This window comes from Penicillium argentinense (assembly GCF_028826775.1).
Source record: "Penicillium argentinense strain IBT 30761 chromosome Unknown utg000005l_segment0_segment0, whole genome shotgun sequence".
In the NCBI taxonomy this organism is placed as follows: domain Eukaryota; kingdom Fungi; phylum Ascomycota; class Eurotiomycetes; order Eurotiales; family Aspergillaceae; genus Penicillium; species Penicillium argentinense.
The window spans coordinates 719353-732295 of record NW_026622664.1 but is presented as its reverse complement, the minus strand read 5'-3'; the positions used below and the strand labels follow the sequence as shown (position 1 = coordinate 732295).

Sequence of the window (12943 nt, the reverse complement as noted above, 5' to 3'; positions counted from 1 at the left end):
TGGTAGTGCGAGGAAGAGATGGATGTAGGTTGGTTTGACGGCAGATCCTAAAATCCGCAGGGAGCTGGAGAGGAATGGATCGAAAGCAACTCGTGTGCAGCGAACGAGAACCGCTAAAGGTTGTAGTGGGGTTGTATCGATGCCCGACGATTCAGGCCGCCCGGGACTAGGGTTACGGCAAAGACGTCATGGCAGGCGCAACACGCCTTCCTGCCAATGATGAGTCCCAGCAACGCAATTTTCCTTAGGTACTGCATGTACTAAGGCACGATTACTACACTGTCAGTGAGGGGCTCGGGCTCGGGACAGGTCGCGTGAGCCTCGATACCTCCGCGCTGTGCGCAGAGATGGTCATGCTTTTCCCCTCATTCCGTCAGCTCCCCGAGCGTCTCCTCTGCTTCGTTTACGGCGTACAGCCACCAACACCATGAGATCAACACCCTCGTTTCCATTCCGTGTATTAACCCACAATATCCGATATGCAACTTCGTCACCTTTCAGAGGCGAGCGGCCATGGGCGGAGCGCAGGCAACTGATGTTGAATGAGCTTCAATACAATACTCGCGCCAGCATTGACGCATTCATCTGTTTACAGGAGGTTCTTCACAATCAACTCGTGGATCTGCTCGAGGGCTTGAATCCTGGTGTCGATCCGGAATGGGCCTACATTGGAGTCGGACGAGACGACGGCCACCAGGCCGGTGAATACGCACCGATTCTCTACCGACCGTCGGCCTGGACTCTGCAGCGTTGGGAGACGGTTTGGCTATCCGAAACTCCAACAAAGCCTTCGAAGAGCTGGGACGCGGCGTCTATTCGCATTGTCACTATTGGCCTTTTTACAAGTCTAAGAAGTGGGAACACAGTCCTGGCGATGAACACACATCTGGATGACCAGGGATCTCGGGCTCGTCTCGAGGCTGCGCGCATCATCCGCTTCAAGATCCAAGAGTATCAAGATGGACAACTAGGTGGTTTGATATCGGGTACTTTCTTGGCTGGGGATCTGAACAGCGAAGAATATCAGGAGGCATACTCAAACCTAACGGGACCCGGTGACATGGTTGACACCTACAAAATGGTTGAACCATGCAAGCAATATGGCAACGTCAATACCTTCACCGGGTTCGGGTATGAGAAAGAACCGTCAAAGCGTATTGACTATGTACTTCTGGCCCCTGGTGGAAATCAGACCTGGCAGGTCGATGGATATTCCGTGTTAGCCAACCGGTTTGATGACGGGGTAATGAATTCAGACCATCGGGCCGTAGTTGCCGATCTGGCCTTGCGGGGATAGCCGTACGATCTTAAGCCGACTCGACTTGTTAGGTTGATTTGAGGTGCAGCTGTAGCGTCATCTATGAATGCCTTGGTGAATGAGTCCCGGTGCAGTCAGCAGGCAGGTAATCTTTAATGCTATATATGACCTTCGAGTACACATTAAGCTGTTCGGAATCGAGCGGCATGGGGTGTTGCATTTGATCGCCGGCGTAGCGACTGAATGCCATAAGATACTCTTCACTACGTCAAATGACATGCTTTGACATGGTTGAAAGGTGAACTATTATAATGATTGTAGTACTCAGCAAGGGTATTAGAAGGTGCCATTCATTCGCCCCAGGATCGAGCAGCTGCACAACAACAAATCAAGCCGGTCTAGGGTCCTACTCCAGTATCTGCTTTAATTCACGCTGCTACTATGATTACTGCAGGAGTATATTTACTAATGAGATCACCATTAATAGAGTATAGTTCAACAGTATTAGTTGACACGGTGAGCGGGCCGCCAGAAACGGCCCTTATTGAACCGTCATTTTGCCACCCCTGGCGATATCTGCCCTTCCCTGCCTCTTTTGGTAAGCGCCCTCGCCCGGGCCCCCGTTTGGGTTTAGCCCCGTCCCTAATCGCTTTTACCGCCTTCTTGACCTTACTACACCTCTCAGCAAGACCCTCGACCCTCACACTTGACGTTTCACCATGAGGACCTCAAAAACACCCGACTCGTTTCAAGCGCACCAGGCCAGGAAGCGCCTTGATCAATTTTCCACGGACTTGGAAACGGCCATAAACCATGCGACAAAATTCAAACCTTATCGAAAGACAGCTGTAATCGCCTTTCACTGGGAGAATGATGATATAGGGGTCCAGCTCCTCGAGAGAGAACTCCTGGACGTCTTCAAATCTGTTTATGGATTTGAGACCGAGAGTTTCACGATTCCGCTTATCGAGTCCCAGTTCAAACTTCTAGAACGTCTTGTTTCCTGGTCACGACGAAGTTCTGGAGAAGATACGCTCCGAATTTTTGTTTACTCAGGGCATGCGGGGTTTGCCGGAACAGTGGACAGTCGCTGGGACTTGGCGTGAGTTATACCCCATCTTTAATTCTACCAATGTATCCCAGCCAACAAATAATAGCGGCAAATGCGATCAGAATACCGGTAACCTGCAAGGTCCCAAACTCAACTGGTGGGAAGTTCGTGGCTACCTTGAACAATACACGGGCGAAGTTTGTTATCTTTTTGATTGTTGTTCCGCAGGATCAGGGGCCTTGGGTGCGTACGACGGCGCAGAGTTTATGGCAGCCTCTACCTGGGATCAGGCAGCAGTATCGAATGTCCATTTCTCCTTCACCCGAATTCTCATCGACGAGCTCCGTCGGTTGAACGGCCAGGCCGAGACGCTGGCTGGTATCTATGCCCGAATTTTCCGCTACGCACAGCAGAATCAGATTGGGGCTGCACCAATCCATATCCCTAAACTGAATTCGCCAAGCGCGACTATCGGTCGTAGTCGCTCAAGGCCGGTCACAAGAAGCGTCGACCGAGAGTCTTACAGGGTGCTACTTAGCATCAAAGTCCGGGAAGAGATTCCCCTAGATTTCACCCAATGGAAAGAATGGCTTGCTCGCAATATTCCCGCTAACGTTTTGTCCACCAAAGTCACCGTCGAAGGAGCATTTCGAGGCTCTAGTCTCCTTCTTTTCACTGTTCCTATAGAGATCTGGACCATGATGCCGGCTGATGACCCATCCTACACATTTATTGGACACGTTACGTCTCATAATCTCCTGTCCCAGCCACCGACTCAAACAAGCGCACTAACAAGCACACTACCAATGCGATCCGGCGCTCCATCTGGAAGAGAAAATCAGCCACCGCGAAGCCCCGACAGAAAGCCGTTCGGTAGTCCTGGGCGTTGACCGTCTTGTTGAACAGGCTTGGATTGTGATTTGCCATTCCTCCCCCTTTTGCTTTGCTTTGTATTGCTTTTCCTTATTTCGAACCTGGATAATGAGTTCCACTCTACTCAAAATTGAATTTTTCTTTCTTATAATTCTTCTTGAAAAGGATCCTCTTATAAATATACACTGTGACGATTTGACGAGTTGATATGATATCGAAGTGGAGGATCTATGAGCATACTCAGCCAATATTTTTTATTAACTAGTTAACTATTCCTATAAAAATTGCCAGAAATAGGGGGAAGTTAGCAACACAGAGTTCTTGATGATTCCATTGGATAGCGTACCCACCGAATTCCGACAAGTTGACAGGACCACGTGACACTATGTATATTCCTCAACATGTAGATTACTGTAGCTTTCTCTCTTTCTTCTTTCTCTCTCCAGACTCGAACTCTTCGTGTTCTTGATGGTTCTCTCTGCTTCAACTCCTTCATATGATAGTAGATGACCCCGTCAAACTCCTCCAGGAGGTGAGTCAGGGTGAGCGAGAACGGGCCCTCGTGGCGGCTACATCTAGGCACCACGCACACGGGTGGAAGTAGGGACGGTCGGCCGTGGGCATTATCACAAGTGACGCCAAGGCCCATTCCGGTGAGCGAGACGCTCAAAACGGCCTCAAGTGCGGCCGTTTTTGGCCTCCTGCTCACCGTGTCATCGTTAATTTGAGTATTAGTATTATGAGTGATTTAATGACTTCATTCACCATGACTCTACATAAATTACAGATCCGCACACAACAAGAATGCCTGGCCTGTCGATCTGTTAGCTGATTTAGTGGAAGATGCTAACTAACTTATGATACTGTTGGTGCCTGAGGCCGAAATCCAGATTAATGCCTTAATTAAAAGGCGCTCATAACCAGCCTCCCAGATCACATGATACCAGCATACCGTCGAATCGGTCCTGCTGCCGGCGCATCGGCCAGCAGGAACGGAGTAGAATGACCATAGCTGCAAATAATCCTCCCTTGTAGATCGAATCACGTCAAGCTTATAGTCTTAAATAGTTGTGGCCGCGTTGGCGAGCGCGCCGGCGCTCTGCTTGCTTTCTGCCCGGGAGCGGACATCTCGTAATCCGGCCTCTCCTTTGAACTTCTCTCACGCATCCACCGGCGGCGCGCCCTCACCACCCGCCACCAAGCCTCGCACCACACGCCTAGAACAGAGCCGTTTTTAGGTCCCGCTACCTTTCATCTGACATCCTCGGATTAGCTGATCATCAAGCGCAAGGTCCATCGCATTCAGCGTTGGGTCCGTCCGCCAGAGAGCGCAATCGACCTCCACCCCCCTTCATCTTTGGTATGTTGAATTAAGCCTATGCTTTTATCTCAGTCGCTTCTTTGCAAGCATTTCTTCTCGCATGGAACTGTGTCGCTCCGTACAGCTCTTCCTTGCAATGCTATGTTTTCTTCAGGGGAGGCGTCCGTCGCGACACGCCCTTCGATCGACACTGCACCCTGACAGCCTTGATCGCTCGGTCGCGCTCTGATTGGGGATAAGCCATTTTCAATTAGAAATTCTAGCTAACAGTTGCGAAGCCCATTGTAGGTCTTGCTCAATGATGCTGCCCTAGGCGAACCGGTGCTATCCCCATCGCGTTAAATACCACTCCCTATCGTCCATCCGTACCAGTGACTCCGAAACGCGTGCTCTTCGCCTATCATATTCGGACAATGCCATCGCCTGAGCTGACGAGTGGCTCGATGCCACCGGAGAAATCTCCCTCTGACCCCCTAACTGGCGCTCAGAATGGCTCTGGCGCGTCCGATGCGGGAATCGGAGGTGCAGACTCCATTGATATCGCGGCCGACCAATCGGCCAATGGCCAAACGCCCGATGCAGTCGGAGAGGGGAAACAGAATGCAAAGGCCAAAGTAAGCGCATCTTCAGAGCCCAACGAAGCGTCGAACGGTACGCCCCAATCGAATGGCACAAACGGCTCCGCGCAAAGTAGGAAACGGTCGCGCGACGGCTCCGCGATACAATCTACCGATACTTCGGGGACGTTGGCCGTCAGAACACGTGAGACCTCAGTGGAAAAGATCCTGCTTGAGCAGTACGTCAACCGCGAATTCGACTACTCGGCTGCCGCCGCATGGCAAAACCCAAGCCAAGAATTACAGCAGCAGAAGCGAGCAGAGCGCGATTTTTACCTTCAACTTCGTCGTGAGACCCAAGGAAACCCGGCTGCGCTATATGGCCTCGGTTACGAAGGTTTCGGCAACCCGCGAACCGATCTGCGAAACCAACATCCGCAACTGCTGTACCCTTCAAATCGACGCCGCCCCGGAAACCGCAAGACTCGAGAACTGCGAATCCCGCGTCGAGACATGAAAATACAAAACGAGCAGATCGAAGATCTGGTGCCTATTCGACTTGATATCGATTGGGAAAAGATCAAGATCCGGGATACTTTTACATGGAACCTCCACGATCGCATCGTTTCACCGGACCTGTTTGCTGAAAAGTTGGTAGAGGACTTGGGACTTGCTCTGGAGACTTCTGGGCCTCTGATGCGCATGATCTCGCAGACCATTCAAGAGCAGCTGATGGACTACTATCCCCAAATTTATATGCACGAGGAACCTCTCGACCCGCATCTTCCGTACTCGGCATATCGGAACGATGAAATGCGTATTTTGATCAAGTTAAATATCACCATCGGCCAGCACACTCTCACCGATCAGTTTGAATGGGATATCAATGATCCTCAAAATTCACCTGAAGAATTCGCCCTGCGGATGACAGATGACCTCTCCCTTTCAGGGGAGTTTACGACTGCTATTGCCCACTCCATCCGCGAACAATCTCAGCTCTTCACCAAGTCTCTCTACATTGTCGCCCACCCATTTGATGGCCGTCCTATCGAAGATCCCGACCTGAGCACCTCCTTCCTCCCGACCCCTGTAACCTCCGCCTTCCGACCGTTCCAAGCTGCCAAGGAGCACACGCCATATCTCTACGAATTGAATGAGGCAGATCTTGAACGCACCGAGATTTCGATATCTCGTGAACAGCGCCGTCAAAAGCGGTCAATTAACCGTCGTGGCGGCCCTGCTCTACCAGACCTGAAGGACCGACAACGCACGATCCGTACGCTGATCGTCTCATCGGTCATTCCCAACTCGGCAGAGACTTTCGAAGAAAGCAATGTCATCAAACGCTCTGGCTCTAGCCGCCGTCGCGGAATCACCCAACGCGGGGATGATGAATCCGATGATATTGACAGCGATGACTCTTCTGTCGGCTCTCCAGCAATCGGTCCACACCTTGCTCAAGGAACCGCTCGCACAAGAGGCATGAGAGGTGCTGCAACGGCAGCTCATGCGGCCTTGCGTGCCAGCTTGGGTCAATCCGCAACTCCAGAACCTGTGGTACAGGAACCGACTCGGACATCATCTCGGCGACAGCAATACCGAGAGGAAAGTGTGGAAGAAGCCGAGAAGTTGATCGTGAGGCTCAAAGTGCCTCGTAATAAACTCAATGATCTACGGAATGGCAAAAGCATTGTCGACACACCTCAACTCAGTTCAGCTCAAGCACCTGGTCTAATGGCACCCCCGTCCGACAAGCAACGACTGCAGAACCAAAATGCCCAACAACCGCGATTTCAGCAAATTGGAGCAGTCGATGCACCAAACCCGCCCCCAGCCGGGGTCCCTGGAGTGAGTAGATTTTGATTTCTTCGAAGAAACTGGTCCTTGGCTGACCCATATGCATTCAGCCCCAGCCGCCCCCTCCACCTGCCTGGCTTCAAGCTGGACTCCAAAAACTGAAACATGACCATCCGAATGACTCGTTCGAGGGAGTGATGCGCTATTCTGCCGTCGATATTGAAACCATGGCCCCTGTCGCAAACCCAAACAACCTTCCACCAGGCCAGCAGGTCAAGTATCAGTACCTGCCTCGCATCCGCTGTCTCGATTGCCCTGGGAAACTGTACACTCCTGGTCCCGGCACGACCGTCGACAATTTTGAGGTTCACCTCCGCAACCGACAACATAAGGAACGTGTGGAAGAGCGTGTGCGATCCACCGGTGGTGTCCCATTGAAAACAGATTCTATTCACAGTGCCAGCGCCAGCCCGGCTCCTGGTGCAGGCACTTCAGCCAGTGCCAGCCCTGCTCTAGGCGCTGCCTCATCACCCGCTCCTGGTGCTCAGCCATAGTCAGGCCCTCCTTGACGAAGCTATGACAACGGCGTCCTGTGTGCGTGTTTGATCAAATTCGACTCAACGCTCCTCTCTTGAAAGAATTGTATTCGAACTTCCTGGCCTCACCCTCTCGCTCCAAGAGCACACTCTAGCCCTTTCCTTGGTATTTTTTGGTCTTGTATAGGATTTGAGTCTGCAGCGGCAGAGCGAATTGAATCGTCTTTGTATTATGAGTGGTGTCCGATGCCGACGTATCAAGGTGTTTTGACTTGTTCTCTAATGATATTGTGCTTGTTCTGTGTAATATGTAAAGGTAGGCCTGGAAGTAAATACTCGCTCGCACTTCAATCCAGTTGATTTGCCCAAACCCCGCGTCTCAACCGAGATTGCGTCTTGTTTTTCCTAAAACAAGTTCAAGTTGCTTCGTGCTGGGGCTCTGCAGTGGAGTGCCATTGGTGCTCGGTATGCTAGGTGTTACTAGTGCCGCCTACTAATACTTGGTAGTTCCATGGTGTTTCACTAGTGTAGTAGTCAGTACCTCGTAGATTCTAAAATTGACAAGTCAAACTCATGTGACGCTTTGGTCGGAAGAGATTTCACTTGAATGCGAAATACTGGATACACACATAAACGATGATAGCTAACTTAGGGTTGATCATATCTTTGAATCATAGAACGGGCTGATGAAGAATCAAACGCAAGTGGGTATACATTTCCGATTGTCGTCAACAGCAAATACAAAAAGATATCAATGATATTGGGAACGCAGCTGGAAGAAACACAAAAAGCAAGGCTTAGTCGTTGCAAGTTGAACGCAGTAAAAGGGAAATAAAGCATGGGACAAGAATTGAAAATGTAAACCAGAGGGTATCCCTATCCATATGTGCTCAAGATAAGCCTTTCTCCTAACCCCGTCGAGACGATCGGCGTGTCGGCAGGGTAGTCGTCGCTGGCTTTGCAGCTTCGTTCTTCTTTGTCTCAATCCGCCTGGGTCCTCGCTTGGAATGGGCCGGGGATGAGTTTTCCTTCTCGCTGGTTTGTGCAGGGTCTTCTGCTTCGGCACTGTCTTCGCCCTCCTGCATTTCCTCATCACTCCCTTCTTGCTTCTCTTCATCATCTTCTTCGTCCTTGTCTTGATCCCAATGCTCCATCTCGATATCATCCTCGTCACTGTCTTTGTCTGCGTAGCTCACACCCTTGGTACCTCGGCTGCTACGCCGGCGAGCGGACTTGGGGAGATCCTTTGCATCGCCACCATCAGACGACCAACCATCATCATCCTTGCGTTTGCGGCGGGGTGTCACAGAGGTAGATGACTTCCGAGCTGGTCGGGTTGACTTATCCTTACGGGCTTTCTTCGCTGACGAATTCCCATTGGAATCTAGGGGTTGGGGCTTCCGCTTTTTCGCAGAGTTAGCCTGATCCTTATGAGACGAGCTCTTGGGCTTCATGGCATTGCGCACGACACGTTCCAGTATGTCGTCCAGCTCGTCGGGAAGGAAGTTCTTGTTAGCAACCTCTTGGGCCTCTTCGTGGCCCGTCATGGAGGCGAAAAGAGAGCTAGGCACGCCCATCTTGCCGGGATAAGTTTGCAGAAGATTAGTGGCACCGTTGTTGCCACCTCCGAACTTGTGTTGTTGAGAGTAGATATCAGCAAAACGCCTAATGGTGGCCTGAGCCAGATCCGACAAAGTGTGGAGGCGAGTTGACATTTCATCAGTTTTTGTAATGCCGTCACGGAATTGTTTGACGCGCTGGGCAACGTGGAAGATCAGAGACATGTTCTGTTCATTAGCCACGGCCAAAAGGTAGAAAACGATGTATCGTGCAAGATCGCTCAGATCACCAAGTTGTGTCGCCTCGTCTAGGTCGTTGGGTGGGTAGTCGGGGTGATAAGCTAGGAGAGACAAAAGACGCGAGAAGATCAATTCCATGACCATAGTTTGTTCATTTCGCTTCCCACTAGCTTGGGCTTGCTGCGCGAAGTAGGCAGCGCGTGATCGTAACCACGTGAGGGTGCTTTCCTTCAAACCACTGCTAGGCTCAAACGCGAGAAGACAGGGGACAATGAACCAGCGATAACCCAAATACGTTCTTTGGACCAGTTTCTTTTTCAGGTGGTTGATGAATGCACTTCGGACTGGGAAGAGTGGGTCTTGTGCCATCAAAGCAATCGAATTGAAGTCTGCTGGAGCCAGCAATTGATCACAGAGACTGTTGGAGGCACATAACTTGACCAAAGATTTGGCAGCGAGAAGGCGCAGTCGTGATTTCTGATTTGCCGGTGTTACTTTCTTTTTAGAAAGTTCACCTTCGCCTGCAACAAGTTTGTTCAAGGTTTCGTACACAGGCTTGGCATGCTCGCGGAAGTCCGCATCACTGTCTGAGCCATCTTTAGCTCGCAGGCGATTGACAATGATCTTGAGCGCCCATTCCTTGGCTTGAGTCTCTTCATCAACGGTCTCAGCCCACACATATCCGGAGTCTGTTTCTGGGGAGCGATTTTCAAGGAGAATTTGGTTGACAGCGATTGAGATTATGGCATCGCTTTCTTCGTCTGCTTCCCGCGGTGCAAGAAAATTTAGTTGGGACAAGGCCCCGAGACGGGTAAGATAGTGATCAGTACCGTAAGTCCACTTTTTCACACACTTCTGGACAAGATCCTTGGCATACATCTCCTTCTTATCGGCAGTAGCCATGAGAATCGACACCGCGTGTTTAGCAGACTGTGGTGAGACGCTGTAGAGAGCATAGTTGGTGAGAGCCTGGAAAAATTTGCGCTCCTTGGGCAGCTTGCCGGGGAGCTTTTTGGCGAAGCCGGCACAAGCCTTGAGAATTTCCTCGTTGCTGGCGTCGCCCGCCGAACGAGCCTTCGGAGCTTGCGTCTCAAGATCTTTGCACATCTCCTGGACCTGAGCCTCGAGAACCTCGGGGTTCTGGGAAGATATTTGTTTCAACATTTCCTGGGCAGCATTGGCTAAGCCGTTCTCATCAGTTCGAGAAAGACTCATAATCGCTGGAATGTGGCTGCGGTTGAAAACAAGCGAACCACAGCGATACAGTAGAGGCGTTAAGGTCTCTAGCAAGGGAGAATTGTTGGCGCTCTGTGCCCTCCGTTGAAGTTCCTTGATGGCCTTTGTCACAGTTCGGTAGTCGCTAACAGCAGCCATGGAGAACCGAATGAGCTGGTAACTCCGGCGATCATGAACCTTGGCAAACTTCCACAAGTCCGCCGAGGCGCGTGCGGCATCGGGGAAGGTTTTGGACAGAGAGTCGATAACCTTTGATAGTTGCGCCTTGGCTTGGTCTCCATCCTTCTCAACAACGCCACCGTTGTACTTCTCACACGCCTCGAGATAGAGTGTTGTTGCCTGTCTCATGGACAATTGGCGGGCAAGCATAACGAAAAACACTCGTCTGGCTTTTTCATCCAGGCCGCGAAGCAACGTCAGAATACGTCGAACTCGGATTTTGTCGACATCATTCTCTTGATCAACATCGGTGGCCTGGCTCTCCTTCTCCTTGCCCTTTTGCGACAAGTTTGAACCTCCTCGGGAGATCTTCGACTTGATCGGGGGATAGCTGAGTGGGAGTAGAGTCTCGCAAAGAACACGATCAATAAGTATGTGAATCTCTTGGTCATTTGTGTAGAAAGCGTCGAAGATCTTGGATGGTGCATCCTTCAGGAGGGACACAACCGGTTCGGTATTTTGCTCAATGTCACCCGCAGCAACGGCCCATATGCGTGCAAGAATCTTCATCGCATGATCACGAACTTGCGGCTTGCGATCTTTCACACGCTCCGCAAGAATAGCGAGCACGGAGTCAGGGGTGGAGCAGCCGCCTTTCATACCGAGTTTGTAGACAATATGATGCAGGCCGAACTGTCCAACTGTATCCACTGCAGCAACACGCACCTTCTCGTCAGCGTCACGAAGCATCAAAGCCAGACTGGCGACAAGCCCTTGTTCTTCGGTCTCGCTCAGACCAGAACCACCCGCAGATGTCGACAAAATGCGTCCAACCACTGTTGCCCAGGCTGCGCGAACCGAGGGTGTCTTGTCGAGTCGCCGGCTCAGAAATGCTTCATAGGCCGAGGAATGCACTTGCGAGAAGGGCTTCGGAGACACTGGTGTTAGGAGAACATTGGGCTGAGCGATCATCTGGGAATACTCCTCCAACGTCACATGTGGATACGCCGTTGGGTCCATTGGTGGCGGAGGAGGGGGGCCAGCAACACCAATTCCTGCCGCCAGGTCTCCAATTGTTTGCGTAGCTAACAATCGAAGAGCCACCGATTCTGCAGACAGCTCGGCCTCGACTTGAGGAATGACGTTCTGCAAGACCTCGGGACAGGCACGCCATAGCTCCCGGATCAAACGATGCGCCTTGCTCAATTCCTTGATATCCTCGCCTTCCTCATCCGAGTCGTCGAGATTCGGTTTGCGTGGGGCCCCCTTGGAGCCATTTGCCTGGCCAGGAGCAGATGCATCAATGATGACATTGTTGAAATATTGGCTGATATGGCTGGTCATGCGTTCGGGGCAAGCCTGACAGATGGCCTTGGCCATATTGTAGGCGGGCGGGTAGTCCTTTAGCAAAAGAGTGTCCTGCTTGGCATCAATTGGTGCGTCGACGCGTTTGCCTTTCCTGGGACTTTCCAGCACCCTAGGGTCAACACGCAGGAATTGTGCGACAATGGTGTCCACAACCTCTGCCGCGAGTACCGGAGTTTCGTCAATCACGGTGACTAGCAGCCGAGTCATGTCGAATTCGACGCCCTTGGCGATTTCCTCGCCAGTAGAAGATTTTGAGGAGCCGGAGACGATGTCGAAGCAACTGGAAAAGAGCGGCACGATCAGTGAGTCGGGATGGTCAAGGTCGGTCATGAGAACAACACTCTTCACTTCAGCGAGTGAGCCCAAGACGTAAGTTTGCTGTGCATTGTAGGCGTTGGATGGATCGGCCAATGCGGGGATGATGGAGGTGACGATGCAGGTGAAAATGTCCTGTTAGGTGCGATAAGAGTCAGCGTTCTTATCCTGTTTTCCTGATGCAAAACTCGGGATCTTGTATCATCAAACACACCTTAAGTTGGTTCCTGGTGAAAGGCGCGTCCGGTGCGCAGAGTCGCAACACATCGACAATACAGCACGCAGCCCAGGCACGAACTCCCTTGTCTTTGTGGGCAAGCAGGTTCGCACTGGAAAGCTCCTGGGACACTTTGCGCAAAGACTCCTTGTCGATTTCTTCCTGCTCCAGCTTACGGAGCTCCTGGGCGAGGGACTGTAAACGTTCAAGTAGATCGGCGATGGGGATGGCGGCGCGCCCCACGCGCCAGGAGAGGGGTTGGTTGAAGGCCAGGCCTTGAAGGCCAGATTCCTCCTCCGCCTCATCTGCGGGACCTTGGCGAGTGCGCGAAGGCATGATCGAGGGAACAGCGCTCACATGGGAGATGGGAGGGAGAGAGAGAGTCGACGCGGTGCAAAAAGGGTTTAGAGGGGAGGTTGACCGCCCGCCGACGCGTCGCACGGGATCGCGTCCTTT

At 51.7% G+C, this 12943-nt stretch overlaps 4 protein-coding genes across 4 annotated transcripts; 3 read left to right on the top strand and 1 right to left on the bottom strand.

Moving 5' to 3' along the window:
- Positions 1-427: 427 nt before the first annotated feature.
- On the top strand, positions 428-1297 carry N7532_005072 (endonuclease/exonuclease/phosphatase family protein; the record flags this gene model as incomplete). The annotated part of the gene is made up of 1 exon (XM_056617566.1): positions 428-1297. The coding sequence occupies one exon, from the start codon at positions 428-430 to the stop codon at positions 1295-1297; it is 870 nt and encodes a 289-aa protein (XP_056473725.1).
- Positions 1298-1943: 646 nt separating this feature from the next.
- On the top strand, positions 1944-3199 carry N7532_005071 (uncharacterized protein; the record flags this gene model as incomplete). Its single annotated transcript, XM_056617565.1, has 2 exons — positions 1944-2360; positions 2416-3199. The coding sequence occupies exons 1-2, from the start codon at positions 1978-1980 to the stop codon at positions 3197-3199; spliced, it is 1167 nt and encodes a 388-aa protein (XP_056473724.1). The 5' UTR covers positions 1944-1977.
- A 1717-nt stretch (positions 3200-4916) lies between these two features.
- N7532_005070 (SWI/SNF chromatin-remodeling complex subunit SNF5) lies at positions 4917-7411 on the top strand (the record flags this gene model as incomplete). The annotated part of the gene is made up of 2 exons (XM_056617564.1): positions 4917-6908; positions 6968-7411. 2 exons carry the CDS (start codon positions 4917-4919, stop codon positions 7409-7411), a joined length of 2436 nt encoding a protein of 811 aa, XP_056473723.1.
- Positions 7412-8301: 890 nt separating this feature from the next.
- On the bottom strand, positions 8302-12823 carry N7532_005069 (sister chromatid cohesion factor PDS5; the record flags this gene model as incomplete). The annotated part of the gene is made up of 2 exons (XM_056617563.1): positions 8302-12405; positions 12485-12823. The coding sequence occupies 2 exons, from the start codon at positions 12821-12823 to the stop codon at positions 8302-8304; spliced, it is 4443 nt and encodes a 1480-aa protein (XP_056473722.1).
- Positions 12824-12943: the final 120 nt, after the last annotated feature.